The sequence below is a fragment of the Aptenodytes forsteri genome, unplaced genomic scaffold (assembly GCF_000699145.1).
Source record: "Aptenodytes forsteri isolate BGI_AS27 unplaced genomic scaffold, ASM69914v1 Scaffold193, whole genome shotgun sequence".
Classification (NCBI taxonomy): domain Eukaryota; kingdom Metazoa; phylum Chordata; class Aves; order Sphenisciformes; family Spheniscidae; genus Aptenodytes; species Aptenodytes forsteri.
In genome coordinates, this window is record NW_008795405.1 from 16,661,727 (window position 1) to 16,687,065 (window position 25,339).

At 38.8% G+C, this 25,339-nt stretch overlaps 1 protein-coding gene across 1 annotated transcript in view; it reads left to right on the plus strand.

The window, feature by feature from the left end:
* TRAF3 (TNF receptor associated factor 3) overlaps positions 1–25,339 on the plus strand; it is a 68,426-nt gene that overhangs the window by 17,831 nt on the left and 25,256 nt on the right. The window contains exons 2-5 of the mRNA XM_009280850.1: positions 1,330–1,472; positions 8,025–8,168; positions 20,333–20,589; positions 23,631–23,682. Of these exons, the coding sequence (XP_009279125.1) occupies positions 20,348–20,589; positions 23,631–23,682 (294 nt within the window). The 5' untranslated portion in view covers positions 1,330–1,472; positions 8,025–8,168; positions 20,333–20,347. The remainder of the gene's footprint in view (positions 1–1,329; positions 1,473–8,024; positions 8,169–20,332; positions 20,590–23,630; positions 23,683–25,339) is intronic.

Here is a 25,339-nt window from a genome sequence, read left to right on the forward strand (position 1 = left end):
GTTTAAGCCCTCCCCCCCCCCCCCCCAAATGCTTTGTGGCCTGTTAGGAAAGTTGTATTACACTGTCATGGTAACAGAGTTTTACTTCTTCAGTACTAAACCAAATGTGGTCTTTGTGCTTTTGAGACTTTACATAGTAGGGTTTAGTTTATGATCAGTTTTGTAATTTAAAGTCTGTTTTAGAGCTTGAATCCTAATACTTGTGTATTTATGATCCACAACATTAATTCAAAATATTTCTTCAACTTCCAACTTTCAAAAAGTTATGTAATTAAAAAAATAGACTTACTCTTAGGTATCATTAAAAAAAATTTAAAAGCAGCAACTAAAATATAATCTGAACAATCTGTATTTTTAAATTGATCATTTTTATCAGAATAAGGGGAATAATATTTGAGCTGTGAAATGTTTTGAATTCAGTCTTTGATTTTAAATATAATCCTTAGCTGTTATCAGCCCTCTGAAAACTGAGGAAAGATTCCTTCATTCAAGCTACTTGGTTTGAGTGAACTGGATTTTATACTATAGTTGTGTTGCAGCCTGTTTTCATTGCTAAAAGAAGGAAAGAACACCTTTCAGTTCGTTACTGTCTGTCTGTAGGGATTCTTGTCTCCCTTGTTAGCTTTTATTTCACAGTAAAGTGAAAATGGAAGAAATAAGATGGCATCGTGCTTTCTTGTAAATCCACTCCGACTGTTTCACTAGTACTAATTTTCTACAAGAAAAAAACTGGTAGCTTAAACTACTTCAGTTCTCAGTATCACAGTTCAGAAATGGCGACGATGTGCTAGCCAATATGTTTTAATAACATTTGGTGGTAGTATTAAAACTACCTGTGTTTTCAATGTTCATATTTCCTTCCTTTTATATCAGAGTGTAAACCTTTCCTATGCTGAATAGGTTGAAGTACAGTAGCTAGTAAAATTAGACCTGTGTTGTGAAATGGAGCATGCATTTCAGATAGTTTCTTTTCTTGGTTTTCATTTAGGTTAACAGAAGTATCTTTACATCTGCAGTTTCTGGAAATTTAAGAACACTGTAAACCTCTGGCCAATAAAAATTTTTCCATTATGTAAAACATTCTTGCAGATTAGCTTGACTCGCTAATTGGTGGCAGTGGTGATTTCCTCCATGAAGTAAATAGACTTTTGCAATGAATTTTCTAGTGAACTAATAAATCTCAGTGCAGCTTTTTGATTTGCTACAGTTTGTTATGGTTTCATGCAACCTTAACCTACTATTTCTCTTTTGTGCCTTCAAGCTTGTGAGAATTGTTTCTGTATATTAATAGGAGATACTTGAAACCGACTTTACTTATTTGTTTCCCAGCAGGAAAGCCTGAGTGCTTAGGCTTTAACTGAATCAAGACCAGCTCTCAGCAGTGGGCGACAATATATTAATCCATTGGAAGCACAGACTGCAGTTTTGTGTGTCACTGTGGTTTGTGTTGTGAATTTTTTTCATGTAAACAGGTAGGTAGCAGCAATTCTTCTGCTGTGTATATTTTTGTGATATGTACATTTAGAAACCTCATGACAGTTGTGTGAGTTGGGGTTTTTGTTGGTTTTGGGTTGTTTTGGTAGAAGTAGTATTTGTATCATTGCATGAAACTGTAAGGTACCTTGTTCTCCTTTGTGTTTTCACATCTTTAAGTTGATGGTATTAATTTTACAAATCATCTTCAGTGCCTGGACTTGCTTTAGTTATGAATGAGGGTGATACCTCAAAAGTCAAACAAGTTTCGTTCTTATTTCTGTAAGTAAACCCTCTTATAGCCTTGCCCTTTCTCGTTCGGTGTCTTCCACACAATCAGAATGGACTATTTAGCAAGTTCTTCTGCACTCTTTGCCTGATGGAATTAAGTTGCCTGGTAGTATATGGAGGCTTGTTTATTTATAACTTTTTTGGTTCATTTTGTCAGTTTTGTTGTATTTGCAAGGAAGGTAAGCAAATTATTATCTCCATTTCATTAAACATCTGAGGGAAAGATTTTTTTATTTTTTATTTCAAATAGCTTAAAAATATGATTAGAACTCGTAGGTGGTAGCCGGCTTCCTCAGTCAGCCACAGCCTAATTTGGGAAACTACATTATAACTTAGTTGCAAGAGAGAAAACATCCTGAATCTTTTAGAACAGTACCTTAAATGTGTTTGAGGTTGTGCTTTCCTTCCTTGTTCCACTCTACTTTTTCTGGAGTTTGAAAAGAAATGATGCTTCTACAAAAAAGTTAGTAGTCCTGTTTGCCTTCAGTTTAAGCTGTAAATTAGGAATGGATAACAACAGTGAAACATGCTCCTTTCAGCTTCTTGACATGAACATAGGAAATTCCTCAATCCTTCAGGTGAGCGATAGGAGTTGTGTCCTTGGAGAGTAGCAGCAGGTGATGATCTGGGACTACTCTGTGGCCTGTTCCTCAGAGCAGGTGCAGCTTTGTAAAGCTGGAAGGTAGAGAGGCTCTTTCAAAATTTTGTGTGGAAAAGGGGTAAAAATAAGCTTTTTGCTACAATAACACTAGACAATATGTTAAACACTATGACTAAGAACTTCTTGTAAGTAATAAATTATGTGAAATAATGATACTGTTTATACACAGAAGTTCATGTTCCTGTCCCAAAAAGTTCTTTTTATAGGTTCACATAACAGTATAACAAGTCCTTTCTAGGTTGTGATCTAGACATAGCACCTGGAGGGTGCAGGAGGAGGATATAGTCTGCTGGAATGATTGGATACTATCTTGGCCTTTTCTCTTTCTGTCCTACACTCTCACCAAGAATACACGGGACCTTGAACAATTTATGAAGCAGACTTGCTATCTTTCTGTAAGATTTTCTTCCTTGGCCCCATCTTCTTTAGTGCTAGGTGGTTTTTTCTCCTAAGAAATGCTGTGTGCATCCTTGATAGTGTGTGAATCCCAGCCAGAAAGCAACTAGGCTGCATGTGGCTGTCTTCAAGTCGTTCCCAGCGTCCTGAAGCAAAACAGGTTAAAAAGTGTTGTTAAGGTGCTTGTTTTAGACTAACTGCAGAAACTGAAAAATATTTAAAGATCTTATTTTACCATTTATGTTCTGTTTCTAGGGAAAAGGGATGTTTTTGGTCCTCCTTCCCCCCAGATCTACCAAGATATAATTATGTTTTTGTGTTCCTTATTTCTAGTTATTTTTTCACTTTTGGCAGTTCCCAGATTAAGACTGAAGTCCTGTTATACAAGGTAATACATATACAAGTATGTGAAGAGATGGGAACTTGGTAGGTGTCCAGGTAAGATCAGAGAAAGGAGGCATTATATCTGTTCCTCAGTGAAGGAGAATAGAAATGTGCAGAAGTGCTCTAAGTCATGCAGAAAGTCTCTGATAGCTCTTCTGATTTTTTTTCTCCGTTTCAAAAGCAACAGGCCTTTCCCCTTTTCAAATTCATTAACATATTTTTTAAATGTGGTATGTGATGTTTGGTCTACAAACCAGGGAAGAGATTTGAAACTGAAGATGACCTTTAGTGTTAAATAAATTATTTTTAGTAGAGACAAGCTTAAAATAAAACTAACTAAAACTCTGCTTGGGAGCCTAAACTGAGTATATGTTGTCCATTACAGGAATTTCAATTTTAACTAAGCCATGTTAAAAAAAAAAAAAAGTAAACCTGCTGTTTTAGTGCATGGAAGCTCAGGAGCCCCTGTGAAGAGTAAGCAAAGGACTTGTTCACAGCTGTGAGAAATTAATCTTTCTCTCATCTGTGAGTGGGGGAGTGGGTAGTAGGTACGTTCATTATATCTGCGAGTCTGTACCTACGTTGCCCGTTACCTTTTCTTTAAAAGGCCAACGTAAACCTTGTTGAAACACGTCGCTAAAAACAACCAACCTTTTCACTGCTGTGAGCCAAAACCCAGAAGGGTGCATCTACCTCCACACTCTCCCATTTCCTTTCTGCTTATCCCCATATAACATGCCCTGAATGCCGGCTACTGCCCCTTCTCCTGGGGAGGTGCTGAAGAGCTGCTGGAGGTTTCTGAGCTTTGCACGTCACTGTCAGCCTGTCTTCAGCCTCGCCTAATGTTCCACTGAGGCCAAACCAGAAAAGACCGGGCAGGATCCTCCCCCAAGGAGGACGTGGATCTCGAGGAATAATAGGTTGCTGATGGTAGGCAGATGGGGTGCTGTGGGCTAAAAGATCTGGCCTTGAGCCTTGCTCTGCGGGATGCAGAGGGAAGGAGCGGTGGAAAGCAGTGATGAGCCTATTGTTGCAAATGAGCCAACAACTGGCTGATTGACGCTGTGAGCGCTCTTTGTTGCTCCCTTTCCTCTTAAATGCAGCTGTGGAGAATGAAGAAGCGAGGCGGGGAGGGGGGGGAAAGCTAACCCAAGTATAAATTAGACTTCTAGTGTGCAAAGAAGCAATGGGCATAAACTAAAAAACCCATAAAATTCCATCTGAACACAAGAAAAACTTGTGACTGTGGGGGTGCTCAAACACTGCAGCAGGTTGCCCAGGGTCTTAGAAGAGTCACTCTCTGTGCAGATACTGAAAGCCCAAACGGACACCGTTCTGGGCAGCTGGCGCTAGCTGACCCTGCTTGAGCAGGGGGGTTGGACTAGATGATCTCCAGATGTCCCTTCCAACCCCAACCCTTCTGTGAAAGCTTCTTTAATATTCAGATGTATTCTTTAGCTGCTGCTGTGGAACACTTGGGAAATAATTACAAATGCCCCTGCTGGGCATCTGTCTCACAAATGCCGCTGCCATGTAATCTCGGCAGTTTTAATTGTATAGGGAAAGCATCCAAGTGTTAAAATAGTTAATTGACTAAACTCCCTGATTTAAGCAGCAAAAGCAAAAAACCCACCAGCACTAGCCTCCCCCCCCAACCCAGAAAACCCCAAAACACCCCAATCCTTAAAAGACTTTTTCTTTAGTTTTTTAACCCATTAAAATATTAGTGGCTATGAGAATAAAAGGTAGTTTTAATGTAACTTATAAACAGTGAAGTCACTAAATATAAGAAACAACTTAAAAATTTAAAAAAATGTTTATCTTTTTTTCTCCAATTCCCTCTGGTTTTGCCACAAAGCAAAATCCCAAAATTATCTTATGAAAAATGAAGGAAAAGAAAGGCAGGAACACGAGAGGAGGAACAGCAGAGAGAATCTGAAGAGATCCCACCAAACTCTGCAGTTTATTCCTTTCAGCCCACAACTAATAAGACATGAGATTATTTGAACGGACTTTTCCGTAACTGTGTTTCTTTCCCGGGCTCTTTCAGTCCTCCCCTGTTTGCATTTTGCGAAGCCCTCAGAAAGACTGCAGGGCCGCAATGGGCAAGGAGGGAATTACTAGGAGGGAAAATCAAGCTGTGGTGGCTCCTCTTGCAGTGTTGTGTTGCCCAGATCTGCATTTTGGAGCAGGAGGTAATGAGCGGCTGCCTTCAGGTTTCCAGTTCGGAGATCCGACTGCTTACAAAAAAGGGATATGGATAAGTTTTCATTAAGTGCCCCTAGTGTGTGCATGGCATGCCGGACAGCCATTAAGTTTATTGATGCAGTGGTTTGTTGTTTTTTTCTTGATATGAAACACTTGCAGTTTCTGCCTAATACTTTGTTTTTAATCCTCTGTGCTCAGACAGTGGAGAATAAGGTAAGGTACTTTTTGTTGCCTAGCATATAAAGGATAATAGAAGTAATTTCTGCATGTTGTAGCATGCAACAATAACTGCGTTCTGTTGGAAAGTAAAAGTTTTGATTACCTTTTTTATTGCTTGTAACTCATTGAAATTCATTGTAATAAATTCCCTGAATTATCTAGTATATTAAAGTTGACAAACAGTTCTTTGTACTTCATCTGTATTAAAATATTTTTTTGGAGTCAGTTTTCACTTTGGTTATCCAATATAATAAGGAATTGTTTTCAAGAACCATGTTCTGGGAATGTTCCTCTTTTTATGTTAATCTTAAGAGCTAAAACCCCAGTCCTTTTTATATTTTATCCATGTCTTTGGATGGTTTTTTAATGCCAGAATTTTAAGGGTATAGCACTGTCATAATGCTGCTGTTTAGCTGTGGAGTGCACTTGTTCAGTAAGAATGAAACCTTGGAGGCTCCTGAATTCTCTCTGAGTCAGGAGGGGGTTGGTTGGCGTGTTGGGAGAGAAAGGAGAGGCTGGAAGTGCAAAACTCCTTGCACTAAATTCAGCTTTATAGCTAAGAATATGAATGGACAGTTACCAGGGCAATCATAGTTGGTGTCTAAACTCAGGATGGGAGCTTAAAAGAGCTTTAGAACTTAAATTTCTTGCCGAGTTACTATATAAATGTTTAGTACAGAAATTCGTACTTCATTCGTGACATCTGTAAGAATTATGGGCTGATTTGCAATTTATATACTATTTTGGTGGGAAAAGTGTTGTACAGTTGCAGATCTCCTTTTCGTGTGAATAAGAGTTTATTCCTGTAGTTTTCTATAAATCTCAGCGCTGGGCTATTTTTCCAGCTACTGTGTTTCTAGAATGAGCCAAATTGGGTCTTCCTCGGCCAGTGTATTTCTTTTGCCAGAGTCTGTAACCACTTGTTAGCCTGTTACTTAATATGATTGTGGTCCAAAGTAGCATGGCTGCTACTTTGTTGGTAGCAGTAGCCTTTTCTTTCCACCTCCTGAGGATCAAAGGTGAATTGTAGCACGTGACAAAGATCAAAAAAATCAGAAAGCCACAAAAAACTCATCTGTAGCTGTGGAAGTTTGTGGCATTTCTCCTGACCAGATAAATGTCAACCTGGTCTCATGTTACAAAGTCGCTTACTTTAGACATGATAATGGGAATGAGAGCCCAACACATTTAGTGGCAGGTATGCAGTTCTGTGACTGTCTGAACTTCCATAACCAGCTCTGTGTAACTGCTGAGGCTGATACATCTTCGCAGCATTCTGTGCAGGATGACAGCTGGGAACACGCTGCCGAGGTGGGCCCTTGCTGCCGGTCTGCTTAGTGTCATCTGGGAACGTCGCTGCTCTGGCGCTACGGAATAGCTGCTCAGATTTGTCAGAGTTCACTGGCACTGTTGGACTCTGTGGTAGGTGGACGCAAACTTCACTGACAAGATTTGAGAAACTAAAATTCTTGCAGAAATGTGGTTTGAGTGTATATATTGTAAATGGTCAGGTGAGTGGTCACAAAATGTTGTCCTTGAAGTGTAAACAGGAGAGAGACTGTGGGGACCTCAGATTCAGTGTACTGGTGACCTGGGCATTGTTGTAGCATTTGTTGCGTCTAAACTTTACTGTCAACATTTAGGAACGCACGTAGATAGAGATTGATGGAGATTTGTATTAATTATGCTTTCACACTCTTTTCCTCTTTTATTCTGTGCCTGTAAAAATTCCAGGATCAAACAAGCTTTCCCAAACCAGATTGCTTTCTTCTAATCATCTGTTTGAATATTGTCATAAGGTGGGGGTTTTTTTGTTTTTTTTTTTTTTAAGAAACACTCTGCAGAACAATTAGTTACTTTCCCAGAATTGGGCTGATATTTCCAAATGGAATTTAACAGACTTGTTTGAATACATAAGGTGGGGGGTTTTTTGGTTTTTTTTTTTAAGAAACACTCTGCAGAACAATTAGTTACTTTCCCAGAATTGGGCTGATATTTCCAAATGGAATTTAACAGACTGTTACCAAGAAAATGGCACTGCTCTGAAGATTTTGTACAGTCTGTAATGCCACGTAATGTATCTGGGTGGAGAAGTTTGTATGTGTGTGAAGGCAGGAAAAATTAGCTCTGATTTTTACTTTGTGCGTGTCCTCCTATAATGCTGTTTTGTTGAGAGTCCTTTGTGAACAATAGTGGAGAAGAGGAAAACAGTGGTTTAAAAATCATATGTTGGTATGTTACCTATAATGTTCTTTATGTTATTTTTAAAATTTATCACTAAAAATTAGTTTGATACTTCCTCAGTTTCGTTAGACTAACTTTACAGATGCTGAGAAGCCTGTTAAAGGATTTTTGACTGAAGGTAACATAACTTAAACTTTTCTTTCTTTAGGGCAAAGAAAGAAACCAGGCAGACTATAGCAAAGCTCCCCTCATTGGCAAGAGTAAAGAGAACCCTAACAGAGCACTGAGAAAGCCTATTCTCCTTTCTCCTCAAGCTGCTGATCAAATGAGATTCAAATAAAACGAAGGAAACGTAAGCAGAGAGTCTTCCAAATTTGGGGGAAGGGAGGGGTGTTAGTGCGTGGGGAAAAAAGAAGTATACAAAATTCATCAAGAACTGTTGTACAAACTTTGGAAATCAAGAGTTTTTTGAAACTAACCAGTCCCCTTTTAATATTGTAATCTCTTCAGCTGTCTTTCAAGGGGAATTGTTATGTGAGAAGTATATAATTTCCAGACTGATGCAAGGTTTGCCTGGTAGCAGATAGCTAGTGAAGAGGTTAGAAGAGACGGGGAGTAAGAACAAGGGTTGGGCTGGTAAGAGGACAAGAACTATCAAGGATTTCAACCTTTATGCCATTCTGACAGCAGCTGTGATACTGATGAGGTATAGAAATGGAAAAGGGACTTGTAACCTGTTCTTAAGGTGAACCTGTTACAAAGAGTAGATTCTAAGAAAATACATATATTTTATGGAATTGTGTTACTGCTAGTTTGGAGACATCTTTAATCTTCTAATGCTTGTAACTTGACTTGCAGGTTGCTTGAAACTGTATTCACATAGATGTCAAATTCTTTGGTGGCACTGCCACTGCTTTGTGTGACTGTGATATGGTAAAATTCTTTCTTGTTGCTTTTGGTTTTTAATATAACTTTTTTTGGCTGCTGGGAAAAATCTCACATTTGTCAAGCATGAAAATTCTGATAATGTTGGATAATCTTTGAAGGAGAAATATTTATTTGGAATTATAGATTGGTCTACTTTCTCTCATAGTTGCGTGGTTTTTTGTTTTTTTTCCTTTGAGTGCATGGCTGAACTGGACTGTACTCAATCCAAACTTCATGATCTTGCTACTTAATGGCTAGGAGACAAATTGCTACTACATTTATTAAGTAGCTTGTGATTTTTATTTTTATCTTTATTTCTTTTTCTCCTAAAGCATGAGTATTTGGATAGAGGAGAACATTTTACCTGAGCAGTCTTTTTACTGCATTGAAGTAGGTGGTTGGGATTCATGTGGAGTATTTTTCCACTTGCCTGACATCTCGAACTTTGCTGGAGATCTTCTCCTTTTTGCCTTGGTTTTTAATTTAGCATCTAGTCATACACATAATGTTTTCACATCAAAAATGTAATACAACTTTTTGTGAGGATGAGCATTTATTTTGATGACTTTGGTCTGAATTTTCATGTGCAACACTTGGTTTCCATTGCTTTGCTACTATGATGAAAGAGACGCCAGGAGAATATATTGCAAAAATCTATGTTGTTGATATTTATGTTGTGCTTCAAGGTAAAACTTGAATGTGGTAGTGGAAGGCTTGATTGAAACTACTGCTCAAAACTCTGCAGATGAGAGGAAAAAAGGAGGCTATATAAAGGGTAGTATATGAGTACAAAAAGTTTGTATTAATAGAGGTGAGCTGTTACTTGCATATTATATTCAACTTAGGCCACTTTTTAAAAAAAATATGTATGGAGATGGTAAAAAAAAATTGGGTGATGACATATCATTAAAAATTTAAAATTTTCATACAGGAGGAGAGAGAAAATTGGGATTGTCCTCATTCAACTGAACTTAGATACTGTGGATTTGCCTTAATTACAGCTGTTGTTGGCCTTCTATCCTCTCTAAGTGCACTAATGAAATCCCTTACTTAGTGAGACACAGAAACTGTTTGGTTTGATAACAAAATGTATCCTTGTTCCAAAATGGGATAACCTTCACTTACACTTACTTGCCAACAGCTATGCCGGTGATAGCTGTGATTAGTAAAACCCTGGTGTAGTCAATACCCAGGAGAATAAATTACTAAAACTATATAAAGAGAAAAATATAGTGTGAGTTTGCTTATAGCTAGTTTCATAATTTTTTTTTTTTCCTGAATAACTGTCTTGAAAAGTGGAAGATTTAAGAGAGAAAACAACAAAAAAAAACCCCAAACCAAACCAAAAAGAACCCCAGACCAAAAACCAAGGGAAGACAAATTTTTGACACTGTATGATTAACCTACAAAACTTGCTGATCTGAGATAACACTAGGAGTTTTCTGCTCTTGGCCTCAAAATAGTTGCTTCTAGGGTTAGGAGAGGTATAAAGGAAACAGGAGTCATGCTTAACAGATGCTTTGGAGCTACCTTTTTAATTTTTTTTTTTTCCTTTTTCCTCCAACTGTTGTATGTTGCGAGAAAACTTAGAACTGTGTCTACTGAAAGCGAATACTCCTATTCCATAGGCTTGAGTGAAATTATGACAGGACGTCAGTCTGTGCTGTAGGCTTATGCACCTATCACTAGTTATGTTTAATGATGGAAAAGAATCCCAGGAACTGGATTGTGCCTGGCTTCATGGATGTATATTACGGCATTCTGATGTATTTTTTGACTTTATGCTATATCGTAGGAAGTGCATTTATATATGTTCTTAATTGGATTCAATTTGACACTTTTTTGAGATCCTCTAAAGGCAGCAATACAAGAGCTTCCAGAGCAATGTGAAGTAGTGAATGTGAAAGCATTCTTCACAGAAGGCTTTATAATGTTACCATGGTAGTTCTGCTTACATATAGAGATGAGGGTACCTTGATCTCTCTAGCTGTTTGTCTATAATATACCTAGTGTTTTCAGGTCCTGAAATTGCTTCATATAGATCATAAAGCATTGTGCTTCAGTTTAATTGGAAAGTATTATGGGAAAAAAAGTGCTTATTTTTTTGAGACTAAGGAGGACGGGCATTTGCTCCAGTTGGAAGTTATTCTTTGCATTCTGCATATCTAGACTGTGCCTATATGGATCTTTAAAATGCAACAAGTTCCTTCCTTTCTTACATTGCTGGAAAACATGTTTTATGAATCTAGATTTTCAGTTACAAAAAATCCAGCTTCTTCCATGAACACCTTTATAAAGGTAAAAAATGCTTTAGATAGCAGTGAATGTGAAATTCTGATTCTGAATATTCTGACAAGTCTGAATTAAGGGTCTATGACTTTTTCCAAACCTTGTTTTTTGCTCTTGAAAACTCAACTTCAGTAATACATTTTTACTAGAGATGTAGAAACTGGAATGCACTTTAGTATAACTAGAAATACTAGCACAAGTGTTTTGGTAGTTTTAAAATTATTTTATTTTTCTGTGGTTTGGTTTTTTTTCCTTCCAGATTCCAGATACAAATGTTTTTCAATTGTGTTTTTTTTTTCCTCTAATAGAAAAATCTTAAACAGTGATGTATGCAGTATGAACACTGAAATCACTGAAGTTAAACCTGCTATCACTTCATCAAACAAATGGACAATGTTTTTGTCTTCCCCCACATTCTGATAAATAATAAAATACAGGCAGATGACGAGAGAGTTGCATAAGAGCAACTTTTTTCCTTTTTCTTCCTGACTAAGAAGCGATGATTTTAGACAAAGCTGAAGACATCTAGAATGGTGGGAAATTCCACTTAAGATTAGTGAGAGGTTGAGATCTGTGCATGAATGAATGTCTTCCAGGCAGTTTAATGTTAAATAAAATATTCTGATGATGTCGCTTGCTGTTGTTAGTTTCTAGAATTTGATTAGTATTTAGGGCAGTGTGAAAAAGTAATTCTTTCTTACCTGTGTTTATAGTGTGCAGTGGTCAACTGGATAAAATGGAAGAGCAGGAAATGTTGTATGTGGGTGAGTTAGTTTCCGTAGGAGACAGGATAGATAGATGATTTTTTTTTTTTTTTTTTTTTTGAGCTTTGGATGTAGGCTTAGAAAACTTACTTTGGTTAGAGTGGAAAGAATTTCTTGTGGAAGTGAGGTACTGTGATCTCAGTTTTCTGGGATAGCCATTTCTAGTTCCTCAGTACTTCATTTCAGCATTGAATTCAAAAAGTGCAGAGCGATACTTGAAGTTGCATTCTATTTCATTTACCAGCTTCCTCTATACTCTGCTGGGTTCAGAATTTCCTGGGAGGATTATTTTGTTAAAGATGAGCTGCATTTTAAAATTAGATTAACTCATTTTTGGGATTCTTGAGAAGGCAGTTTTCCTGTAATTATTTATAATAAGCCTCTTGAAGTGCTTCGGGTTTTTTCTATTTGCTGGTGTCTGACACCTTTGCCTTCAGATACTTTCTTCTAATAATTGCAGAAGACAAGGTAAAGAATTTTCCGTCAGGTAGTACCTCTTCTTAGATTTCAAGGCTGGATTCTTTAAGAGTCAGCACAGATGCACTCTGCCAGAAATTGGCAATGCAAAAAGTATTCTTCATGCACTTGCCAGTCAGCAGCATAGATAGATAGACTGTGATTTGAAGAATATCTGTTGCTACTCTGCTAGACTTTTGAAGTTTCATTAGGTTTGAAACTGAGGATCTGTTAGATTAATAGAGTGGAAAAGAACAGCATCCATTGATAAGTCTTGGGTTTTTTTTTTTTTTTTTAAAAAAAGACCACTTTAAAAGACAGCAGGATTTTTTGATTCCTACTTGGTGATTTCAGGGATGAAGAGACTTTGGTGTCTTAAGTTGATATAATTTAAAAGCAAGTTGTTTCTTAAATCATGCAGCAGATTTTTCGTGAAGGCACACCTTGGGAGGAAAAGGGGACTTTCTTAGGTCACTAGAGAATGAAACATCTTTTTCTAGGACTGTATACTTTGGCCAAAATGATTTGGACGTGCCATCTGCCTTAACCCTTGTTGATCCTTGTTAGGATTTGTCATGGGTAGTTCAAATTTAGTTTCCCAGTCATAGCAGGCGTAAGTGGGAAACATAGTGAATGACTTCTCTTTTGGGTGTATGTGATTTGACGTTACCACTTGTTACACGTGAACCAATGACTTCTATGCTGTGCAACAAAAGTAAAGGAAATGTTAGGCTTGCTGTAAAGCGAGAAGTGGAGGAAATCTGAACTGATGGAAAGAGCTTTCCATAAAACCAGAATATTCAGGATGCAAATATAAACTGGTTCTGCTAGTTCTCTTTTCAAAGCGTATATAAAAGAATTTTGTAAAAGGAAACTACCTTTAACTTGAAATATTATGATTATCGTGGCATTTCCCAGAATATTTGATGTGAATGTTTTTCTTCTGTGGTAGATTAGAACTTTTCCTTTGTAAACAGAGTGAGAAGTTACAAAAAAATACACGGTGTTGATCCACTTCCTCCACATGGGACTGGCATATGTATCTCAATCATGGACTTCCCCTGAACAACAGAGGAAGAGATTAAAGTACACTTTGTCCTATAATCATCTGGTCGTCTTTTGATTTTTTTTTTTCCTATTCTTTAAATGCTTCTACTAAAAACCTCGTATAGAAATATGGATCCCAACTGGGAGTTAATTTCATAGGTGAAATGCAATAACCTTGTATGTTTTCTGTTTTCTCTCCTGCACCCATAGACAAGAACCCAAACTGGAATTCAAAATGCAGAAGAAAGTACACAGGGCGAGCTTGGACAGCATGTCTCTTATCTGTTGTCTTGTGACCCAGGCTTTCAAAGCTTAAGAGGCCTTTTGATTTCTAAAAGAGGCTTTTGATTTCTTGCACTTCAAATGACTTTATACTGTGTTTTGGTAGCCCACTGAGATTACGAAGTAATTATTGAGAGCTGTAGATAGCAAGTGTAAGTCAAAATACAAACACTTTGTTTTACTACTGCCTCAGGCTGAATCTTAAAGCCGTTTTGCCAACCCAGTATGTCATTATTCAAAAGAATGCTGTTAACTTTCAAAAAAGTAATAGTTGAACATAGTGTCACGTAAAAATCAGCTTTCCTAAATTGCACTGAATTACTTCTCTGTTGTCTTTTTTTTTTTAATAGTTAAAATTGAAACCCGTTTAAAGTTTTTCTTCTCATCAGTGCAGTATATGTTAGACTGAAAGTTAATTCTATTCAACATATTATTGGGTAGATATTAAAAGTGTCAGTCCCTGGGCTCTTGGGTACTCCAAAAGAAATACTACATTATTATTATTTATAAATATTCCCATTCTTATCTCTTAATACAGATGTAATTACTTTGTACATCTATCCAATGCTTTCTTTTCTGTTTAGAATCCAGAAATTTGTTCTATGCAGGAGGGAGTATATATTAGAACTGTTTCCATGAAAGCATAGTCTAGCAGGCTTGCTAAATTGAGACCCAGAATGCCAGGCTGAGGGGTGGCTGGATGTTGTGAGAACGGGCCTCTGCAGCAAGACACCCTCATGCTTAAGAGCTCTGGAGTCAAGATTCCCATGGCAGTCTCCCTGCTTAGCTTTAACTTTTTTTTTTTTGACATGTGAGCACTGAGTAAATTGATAATATGTTGTCACCGATATACTGCTTTCACCTTGCATTATTGTTTTAACCAGTCATCAAGGTTTGACAGTATATGTTGCATGTTATAATTGTACTGAGAAGTAGAAGCAGAATCGAGTCAGACGACTTGTCTAAAAGATGGTGAAAGACAGATGTATGTTCTTTTCAGTTAGTATGTGCTAGGAATTTATTAGAAGCTATAAAATGCTGAAATATAAGACAAAGGAAAAGTTCAGATTGTTTTAATAATTTAATTTTAAGATAGAGATTTCTGTGTGACAACTTCTATCACATTCTTGGTGATAGAAAGCACGTGACTAGGAAGATTGTGAAGAGCTGGAAATATCGCTCCAGGAACCTCATTATTTGGCTCTCTGAGGGTATCCTGTAAAGTACAGAAGAAAATTCTGTGAAGAGTGGAACTGATGAAGTCTGGTTTCCTACTAATCTGTGCTCTACATCCCTTTTTTTATCCCTACTTCCTCCCTCCTCAATTAAAATAAAAAAAATAAAAAAAACCTCCAGCCCACCCCCTGCCGTTATGATCTTGGAGGAGACTAAGACCATGAAGTTAGCCTGGACAAGAGGGAGCAGGTGGTCTTGGCTGGTTTGGATGTAATTGTGTACTGACTGGCCAACTGAGAGACCACACAGAGGTGATGATGATTGAGGTTGCACTTTTATAGCCTCTTGCTCACTAGGACACTACGTTAAGTTTCTCTTTCTGTTCCCCACATAGCTGTTCATTTTCATGAAACCTATCTGTCCAGTTGGTTCCCAAGTGTTTTTGAGAGGCTAGGAGGAGAGACAGCACAATCACAAGCCCTATCTCATTAAAAGCTAGACTGAAAAAACATACCCCACGCTACCGAAAAAATGACCTAGTTAGGATGAGATGCTGAAGTTTGTGTGGTTTTACACTTTTTAGATAAAAATATGCAAACTGTTTTTTGAAGAGGAGAGGTTGAATCATCTCATTGGTCACTTTTCTGTGATCTTTAGCTCCCTGTCCAACTTCAGGTTTCTTTTTCAGAGCTTAATTTAGATATTGTGCATGTAGTGCTGTTCTGTTTGAATAACTTCTGTTCTCAGTGCAAATTGTAATTTGATAGAAAAGCTTTTCTGTCCTAAGTAATAACCAAATTAGGTTGTGTCTTCTGCTATCATCTTCTCTGGTAGTGTAACAAAAACATTTACTTCAAATAACTTCTTGACCTTTTTGAATTTTAAAAATTTGGCAAAAGCTTACTTGCTTTGTATTGTCAATATATTGAAACTGTCTTCATGTAGAGCTTGCTACGTGCCAAATCCCGTGGTCCTTTTTGCAATCAGTTTTTTTGGGGGGTGTTTTAGGCTGCGTAAGAGTTACAATTTTTTTTTTTTTTTTTAATGAAAACTTAGTTTGAATTTTTATAGAAACTTCATTGTATTTCTATGTTGCAAATTGGTTTTATTCCCAAAAAGCAAATAAAAAATATATGTGGTATAATACAGAACATTAATGCAGGTTTCTAGGATGTTTACTCTCTCTGAGGTGAGAACAGCATCCTTGCTTTAAACAAGGAAAGAGCAAAATGCTTTTTGTTTGGGAACTCCCATGCTTTCTAATTCTTGGAACATCTTTGTCGGTAAATTCACTTTTGCTTCCAGTTTCTAACCCTCTGTACTAATATTAGTATAAGTTAAGTAACAACAAATTGTTCTAACCTTTATTACAGTATATACAGCATGAAATATTAACTGAGGCCCAGTCTCAGATACTTGAGTATCACTTGTATTGAACAAGAGTAGTGACAGAAATGGAGCTCACTGAGACGTGACAGACTGGAGCAAGCAGTGTCACCCATCTGATGACCAGCACAATCTCTGCTTCTGTTACTCTGCAGAAGCATACGCTGGCTACAGGAGAGGTGGCTGAAAGAATGTAATCAACATTGGAGAGAACTGACCTTGGTGACTGTGCCTCTTTTTATGTGTTTTTCTGTCCTGAAAGGTGATTGTCCAAGATTTAACAGTCTTAAAAGACATCTAAAAGTCATTCTTTTATTGTGATGATTTTTCCCAGGGATAAGAGACAGGAGCTTAAGAAATAGCTAGTGGTGAATTAGGAGTTAAGATTTAGCTTGCTGAACAAGAACCAGAGTCTTTGACTTGATGGCAGCTTGCCGTGCCTTTAGGAATCGGAGGCATCCACTAGTACTGGCCTATCTTGAAAGTTCTAGCCAGACTCCTCTCCCTGCTTTCTGGGAGTGTGTTATCTTCACTGCTGTAAGTGCATAGGATCTTACTGAGGTGTGACTTCAAAATTGCTTCTTGTTGGCAGTTTGAAACATGATTATGGGGGTATAATCTGAGTCCTGCTGTTAAAGGTTCCTGAAAAGGAGAAGATGACATTGCAGATGTCACCCTGTAGCGGTATGTAAACCATAACAGAAAGCTGTTTGCAAAAGGTTGGCAGCTGAAATGATTGTATTATCTGCACTTTTGTTCACCGCTGACCCCATATACAGGTGTAAGAGCATGCAACTCATATGCACGAGGACATAGCTCTGTACGTACAGATTTCTGTGTGCAGTTTGATAGACATCATGTCTCCCCACCCCCTCGTTAAATGCAAGCTCTTTTGCTGTTCTTTTAAGCTCAGATCTCTATTGTATTCTATTGCAGTACTTCATGAATGGCTTCCTAGTTTTGCTGCATAAGAAAATGCTGGCAGTTCAGAGTATTGTGGAAGAGAATTCCTCACCAAGCTGGCTACTCTGGTGCTGTGCTTGTTTAGCTTTTCTGGTCTGACATACTTCATAAAACAGAAATATAAAACCTGAGGCACACAAACTTGACTGCTAGGCATATTGCATAGTAAATTTTATTTATCAGTGTGCTTTCTGGTTGTTTTCTGTGACAAGATATCCAATACATCAATTCCAAAAGTGGAGCCCTATGGAGCCCTGTGCAGTTTATTTTGGTATGAAATATCTTTTGACAGCTGACAGTCCAGCCCCTGAGCAGTTTCGTATCTCTATGAAACTCTCACCTGCTGCTCATTTGGCATTCGGTACTCTTTCTCAGTTAAATCTTGAATATTCTCCTTCTCACCACTGCCTGCCTACTTGTGACTAATTGTTCAGTTTCCATGAAGAAATTGTGCTATTGGGAGACTTCACATCTCTAATCATCTTTAGCTTCTTTTTGTTTGGAAGAAACTTAATGGGGAAACAGATGTTCAGTAGTTGTGTTGTATGAATTACAAGTTCAGGAACTTTGTGCTGTCTTGACTTGCCAATTCTCCTGTCAGCATCTGTTTTAGTGCCGCTTTTTCCGAATTTCTTCTGTGGGTCAGAATCAGGCCATGCCTTGTTTTATTCTGGCATTTTAAGGAAAATCATGTTCCCTGTGTTGTTCTTACCAGTCAACATGCTTGAAGTTGGCTTTTGACTTCAAGAGTTGACAGAATGGTAGAGGTCTTGAATATGATTAAAAAAAAAAACACGCAGTTGCAGAGGGAAAAGAGGTATTAGTATCTATCTACAAATTATAAATCAGAGAACTGAAAATCTTTACTATTCTTAAACTACAAGCTCCAAATGAAGCTTTTCCCACAGTCATGCACAAGAAGCAAATCCATAGGTAGCTAAGTTTCACCAGTCTGGATGCTTACGGAGTTGCACTTTTTTTCCTCCCTTGCTAATCTCCTTTTCCCTTACAACTGCAACAAAGTGCCAGGTTCTGAGCTCATGACTGGGTTCCCCCGTATCCAGCCACAGATGTTCAGCAATGGCAGTCATGCCTTGGGCAATCTCTAAAGCTAGACTGCTTTCGTCAGCTGCTTTCCTTTCTCAATCATGGCACTTCTCTTAACCTCCTTGTCTCTCAGACTTTTGTTCTCAGGATCACATCTCATTTTTTGTGTGCTGGTTACAATCTCTTGAATTGCCTCTTCAGTGTCATAATTATCTGTGTGGGTTTTTCTGGTGTGTGTTGGTTTTTTGGGTTTGTTTTTTTCTTTTTTTTTTTTAATGCTTGCTGCTGAAACTCTAGTTCAGGCTTTGCTTACTTCCCTGGTCTGAAATAATCTGAGTTTCCTCATTAATAAGAAGTGCAAGTTAATTTCAGTTCAGCACTGATTTTTCTGTTTTTTCAGATATTGTTCTGTCAAGGTATTAGACTCTGCAGTCTTTGAAGAGTAGACAAGGAACAGCCAGACATTACTTCAAATTATGGACCAGAATTTATATTTCCCTTTCAGTTACTGTAGAAATTGTTTTGTTTGGAGTTTCTTTCGTTTATGTTTCTTTTTTTTGGTGGTTTTGAATAAGACCCCATCGTCGGATTTATGTACTGAATTATGAGGATGGTTTCTTTGGGCTCTCTCTGTGTTTGATGGAGATACAGAGACGCTTTCCCCTGGGGTGAGGGGGCAATGAAGTGGGGACTCTTCACTCAACACCTCTACCCTTGCTCAGCTGGTGTTGGTAAAGACATGAAATAGTATCAGCAATGAGTCACAATGATTTTTGTCTTTTGTTTCTAGAAATAACAGTTGGCATCAGAAATGAAAGAAATTTCCTTGTCTGTTTAGTCTCCATGGAGAATTCTATACCAAAAGTATAGATGCAGAAATGATCTACAAGAAAATACATTTAATTACAAGTACTTGTTTTGGGCTTAGCAAGGGAAAATAAGAGATCACAAAAACTGTGTACAAGAAGATTGTGTATTTGGGATGTGAGGCATTTGACTCCCTTTGTGGTATCGGTGGACATACTTTTATAATTGAGAAGTGAACTGGGCCTCATTTCTTCATTTTACTTCTTAAAGTTGAATTATAACTGTAGCAGTTGAGGCAACTGTAGAGCAGTGGAAGAGGTTTATATTTCAAGTGTCAGTTAACATGGAGGGAGAATTGACGTATGCCTTTCTCCTGTAAATAGCTGGGCATTTCTCTTATGTAAATAGGTGTTGTATCCTCCAACTGTGCTTTCTCCTTCATGTGCTGAGGTTTTTTAAGACCACTTACACTTGTTTGACTACAAGATAAGCAAGGAAATTACTGAAAACAGGTTTTGAAATTTAACCTGGGGTATTATTCCTCTGTTGCTCTGCTAATGCTTTGCATGCTGACCTAGAAGAATCATAGTCCAAGATAATAGGTACTGTAATTCAGTCTTCAACTGCATTAATTATTTTGCCAGCTGCCTGTCAGTTGTGCTTAGTCCTGGTGAATTAATCAAGTGGCCATGTAATATAGGCCTTTCTCCTCTGTCAGTTAGACTTGTATCACCTGTTCTCTTCATGTGGGGATGTACAATGAAAAGGTTGGAAAGTGTTTAATACGTAAAAACCTATTGTGTTGTTCTAAAACAGACTTAAAGCAGCATGTCTTACACTTTGCTTTTGCATGGGATAGACAGGAGAAGTTGGCAGTGAAGCTGTGTAGACTCCAGATACCCTGTATAGGACACTGGTGGTTGTGTGCTTTTTACAGTAGCATCTGAGTAGTATCGTGCATGGTACTGTACCGGTGCACCTTCTCTACCACACCCCTTGCTGCTTCCTCTAATGATACAACTTCAATATTAAGGACATTTTTCAGAGAGAGAGGAAGATATTGAAGAATGCAAGCTCTGTCCTTATTTGTTCCTAGAGCGATGTCCATAATTAACTAACACTTTGCTTTCAGGAATAGGTTTTAATTCATGACCTTCTAGAGCCTTTGAAAAATGTAGAATATTTTACAGATTTGCAATGCTTAATATACTTAGGCAGTTATGTATGTATTATGTTCACATGATGTGTGGACACGCATCTGTTCTTAGTGCTTTGTGTTTTTATGTAGTCTGTCAGAGATGCTGTATTTGTTTTATTTAAATGGAAAAAGAGGTCTTCATTTCTCAGAAGTTTTCTCATTTTTGTTTCACAGAAACTATCTTAGAGCATGGACGCCAGTAAGAAGACAGAACCCCCTTTATCTGTAGAAATGGTACAACAAAGGGCCAATCCTGATCGCAGTCCTTCAGCATCAATTTATGTTCCAGAGCAAGGTGGCTACAAAGAGAAATTTGTAAATGCCGTGGAAGATAAGTATAAATGTGAAAAATGTCACCTCATCTTATGCAATCCTAAACAGACGGAATGTGGACACAGATTCTGTGAGACCTGCATGAATGCCTTGCTAAGGTATGTTTTTTGTTGTGATAGAACATGTTGATACCTTTAAATCTTGTGAACTGCTGAAAATAGTGTGAACACCATTGTAGCTTTAGGAATACATTAAGCTAATGCGCTGGCTCAAAGCAGCCTTCCGCTTGTTGCTTGCTTGATTATTTGTTATCCATATGCTGGTGCAAACATTTGTGTTCCACTCTGTGTCAGGATGAGATAACTAAGCTTTCCACCAGTATTGTTGAAATGGTTGTTAAAGTGGTTTAATCCCATGTAGTGATGTGTTAGGTAAGAATTGCATTGCCTGTGGAGCCTAGACTGAGTAGCCATTTCATGTGACTGCTAACATGGCTAGTCTGGTGTAGAATACACTTAGTAAATTGTGGCTGTGCGAGGAGGTGAGCCTGCAGAGGCTCCTTAGAGTGATGGTACCTAATCTAGCTATGAACCCAGCCTTAGAGTTGGGTGGTGGGACCCTTAGATAAATGTAACTGCTTGTGGAGCTTCCTTTCCCTGTAACTCTTCTAGCTGTATGTCCTGGGGCTTATATGTTTTGTGGATTCCAGGAGGGTCAGGAAGGCTGGCTTCTCTATAACTGAGATGTTTGGGCCAGAGTCCAAAGTGGGTGAGTGAATGTTATAGACATAAATGAACGCTGAGAGATGCAGTCTTTCCCAGTCAAGGTAAAAGTGTGATCATTCAAGGAGTATCTAGCTTTTAAGAAGTATCTGTGCATCAGTTGAAGTATGTGTCTTTGCTGCTTAACTTTGATGCATTGCTACTGATAGTATTCGGCAGTGTGATTTCAAAACTTGGTCTATGTTTGGAGACCATTCTGCAAACTTTAATCTCCTGGGGTAAATAAGCAGTCAATACTTCCATTTACTACTGGGAAAGCAGAGGTACAGAAGAGATTGAGCTCACTGAATGTTGCACACTGGACTACTAACAGAGAGAGGATTTGACTTTGGAAGGTCTTGGTGATCTCCTGTTTACTTTTTGTGACCGTCCTGACTCTAGGTATTAGTTTATATTTCACTTGGAAACACTGTAATCTCAGGTAGATATAAATCAAGACTACATGCAGCATGGCAAAAGAGATTGGAGGATATTACATTGCTCTGTCTCATGATAAAGAGTTAACCTCTGTACTGGGCAAATACAAGGGTCCATAACTCACTAATCCACTCCTGTAGGTTTTGTGCTACAGCATGTCAAATTTAAAACAACAAGAAAAAAACCCCACCAAATTTTCTTTCAATACACATTTTCAGGTGAGGTGTAGTTTGTATTTAAGAAATGCGGTTATTTCTTTCTGAATGTGTGTTTTCTGGAAGACTCTTACATGGTTAATAACAGTGACTGCAGAAAAGCAAACACCTGCCATGCTTGGATGTGTGCAGATGGACAGAGGAGATCCTTAACAATCTAAGCAGTAACAATTCTGGCATTGCTGGAATCTGGGCAGTTTTCCTTCCCTGCTGTGAGACTTGCACATGTGCTTATTACAGTGCAGTGAGAATATGTGTAATTTTACCTTCCTGACTTTCCAACCAGTCTGTTATTGAAAAGGACACATGGGTAAGACCATCTACCACACTGCTTTTTCATTGGAGTTATTTCACTATATTTAAGTGCTTGTTGCAAACAAATCCTTTATTAAAATTCAACTTACAGCTCCTTTTTTTGAGAAATAAAAAGTGTGCCATAAAACTGGAAGCAAAATAAGTTTTTGTTTCTGTATTTGGCACAAAAATTTTTCATTCAGTGTTGATATGCTGCCACACACACACACAGACACACACACACACACACGTTATATGCTAGCAGCTTCTGTTCCAGGGTTATTTGAGGACAAAGAATTGGGAGTCAGTGTAGATAACGCAGTAAAGATGTCTGTTCAGTATGCAGCAGTAGTTTAAAAGAGCAAGTGGGATGCTTCAGTGAATTCAGTAAGAGCAAGGAAAGCATGACATTGTATTAAACATTATATGCCCTCAAGTAGATTAGTTCCCCCCCCCCTTTTTTTTTTTTTAAGAAAAATATTACAGATATTGAAGCTGCAAGGTAGTTAAGATGCTCAGAAATATGATGAGACACAGAATGGTCAGTTCAAGGAGCAGAAGCCAGTGAGATGATTTGAAATAACCATACTGATTATATAACATAATTGAGCTTACTCAGCCTTTTACGTTGATTTGCACTGTTGCTAGCAGCTGCAACTTATGTAGCCTGTCAATGAGTTGCTTTATGAAAGAATTTACCTAGCTTTTACCTAGTGCCTTTCATCTATAGGTCTCTGTGCTTTACGAGGGAGATCAGTATGACTATCCCCATTTTACATGGGAAAAGGAGCTAAAAAGGAATGAAGGGATTTACACTATGACACATAGCAGGTCAGGGCCAGAAACAGCTGTAGGAACCCAGGTTTCCTACACTCAGTTCAGTTTCTATTCAGACTGCTCTGCTCCTCAACCTACCCGTTGTCTGAGAGATCACAAGTTTGGTAATTAGACTACCAAAACAGCTACAGGGCAATAGTTCACATAAAGGAGGGAGCAAGGATCTGTAATAGTTGCTAAAACCAGAACAGACTTGAAGGAGATGGACATAAATACTTTTTTACCCAAAAAGGATGTATAATTGACTGTCAGAGAAAGTAAAGTTTAATTAGGTGTTGTTTGAAAAGGGAGGATAATTGAAGAGACAATATTTTGCCTGTTTGCACAGGTAGATTGAGAAGTGATGAAAACTGTGGATCAGGCGCAGATTGTAAAATAGGGAATGAATTTTGCCGTCTTGAAGAAAACCACTGCGCAGTTGGCTGGAGGCATTGTGATGGTCCTATTTCTTCGGGAATGCCAGATACTGTCCACTGAAAACTCAGTGTTCAAATTTTTACGAGTAACATCATGTTATCTCATTATAATGAACTATATCCACTTTTAGTGATTTTGAAATATATTGAATAATCATAACTAAGTGCCTCATAAACAGAAATATTTGTACTACAAAAATTCAGATGAGTTAAACTAGTTTTTCTGTTTTCTCTCCAGTTCTTCTAGTCCAAAATGTACAGCGTGTCAAGAAAGCATAGTGAAAGATAAGGTATTGTTCAAATTGTTTCTTATTCAAGAGTATTGAATTGTGTGGCGTATATAAGATGTGTTACTGCTTTGTGGTAACTATTTCATAAGCCTAATAAGCTACCTGAGGAAGATAGTTTTGTTATAAAAGCTAAACCATGTATTTTATATAGGAAGACAGCTCATTTTTACTGTTAACCACATGGTAGAAAACAACATGTCAGCTTCTTCCCCAATGGTCTAGTCAGGTGTCACATCTTGTTTTCATAGCTGGGAGCTGCAGCAACACATTGCAGTTGTCCTCCCATCAGCTGGGAGGATGGTAAGAAATATTGCATCTCCTGTAGATGCAGAAATGTGACAGACCTAGGCAAACCTTACTCCTGATTTGGCTCCAGACCAGTGTCTACTGTTTCACTAATCTGTTTTTACAGTGTGTTGTTCTGTGAACCACACTGGAACCAAAACAGTGTGGAGTTACAGTAACTGTAATAGAATCAGATTCTTTTTATATGGGTAAGTTATTTCATAGAATCATTAAGGTTGGAAGAAACCTCTAAGATCGAGTCCAACCATCAACCCAACACCGCCATGCCCACTAAACCATGTCACTAAGCGCCTCATCTACCCGTCTTTTAAATCCCTCCAGGGAGGGGGCCTCCCCCCCCCCCCTGGGCAGCCCCTTCCATTGTCTAACCACTCTTTCAGTGAAGAAATTTTTCCTCGTGTCCAATCTAAACCTCCCCTGGCACAACTTGAGGCCATTTCCTCTCGTCCTATCACTAGTTACCTGGGAGAAGAGACTGACACCGACCTCGCTACAACCTCCTTTCAGGGAGTTGTAGAGAGCGATGAGGTCTCCCCTCAGCCTCCTCTTCTCCAGGCTAAACAACCCCAGTTCCCTCAGCCGCTCCTCATAAGACTTGTTCTCCAGACCCTTCCCCAGCTTCGTTGCCCTTCTCTGGACACGCTCTGACACCTCGACGTCCTTCTTGTAGTGAGGGGCCCAAAACTGAACACAGTATTCGAGGTGCGGCCTCACCAGTGCCGAGTACAGGGGCACGATCACTTCCCTCCTCCTGCTGGCCACGCTATTTCTGATACAGGCCAGGATGCCATTGGCCTTCTTGGCCGCCTGGGCACACTGCCGGCTCATGTTCAGCCGGCTGTCGACCAAAACCCCCAGGTCCTTTTCCGCCAGGCAGCTTTCCAGCCACTCTTCCCCAAGCCTGTAGCGCTGCATGGGGCTGTTGTGGCCGAAGTGCAGGACCCGGCACTTGGCCTTGTTGTATCTCATACAGTTGGCCTCGGCCCATCGATCCAGCCTGTCCAGGTCCCTCTGCAGAGCCTTCCAACCCTCGAGCAGATCAACACTCCCGCCCAACTTGGTGTCGTCTGCAAACTTACTGAGGGGGCACTCGATGCCCTCGTCCAGATCATTGATAAAGATATTGAACAAGACCGGCCCCAAAACTGAGCCCTGGGGCACACCGCTCGTGACCGGCCGCCAACTGGATTTGACTCCATTCACCACAACTCTCTGGGCCCGGCCGTCCAGCCAGTTTTTGACCCAGCGCAGAGCACACCTGTCTAAGCCGTGAGCCGCCAGCTTCTCTAGGAGAATGCTGTGGGAGACGGTGTCAAAGGCCTTACTGAAGTCCAGGTAGACCACATCCACA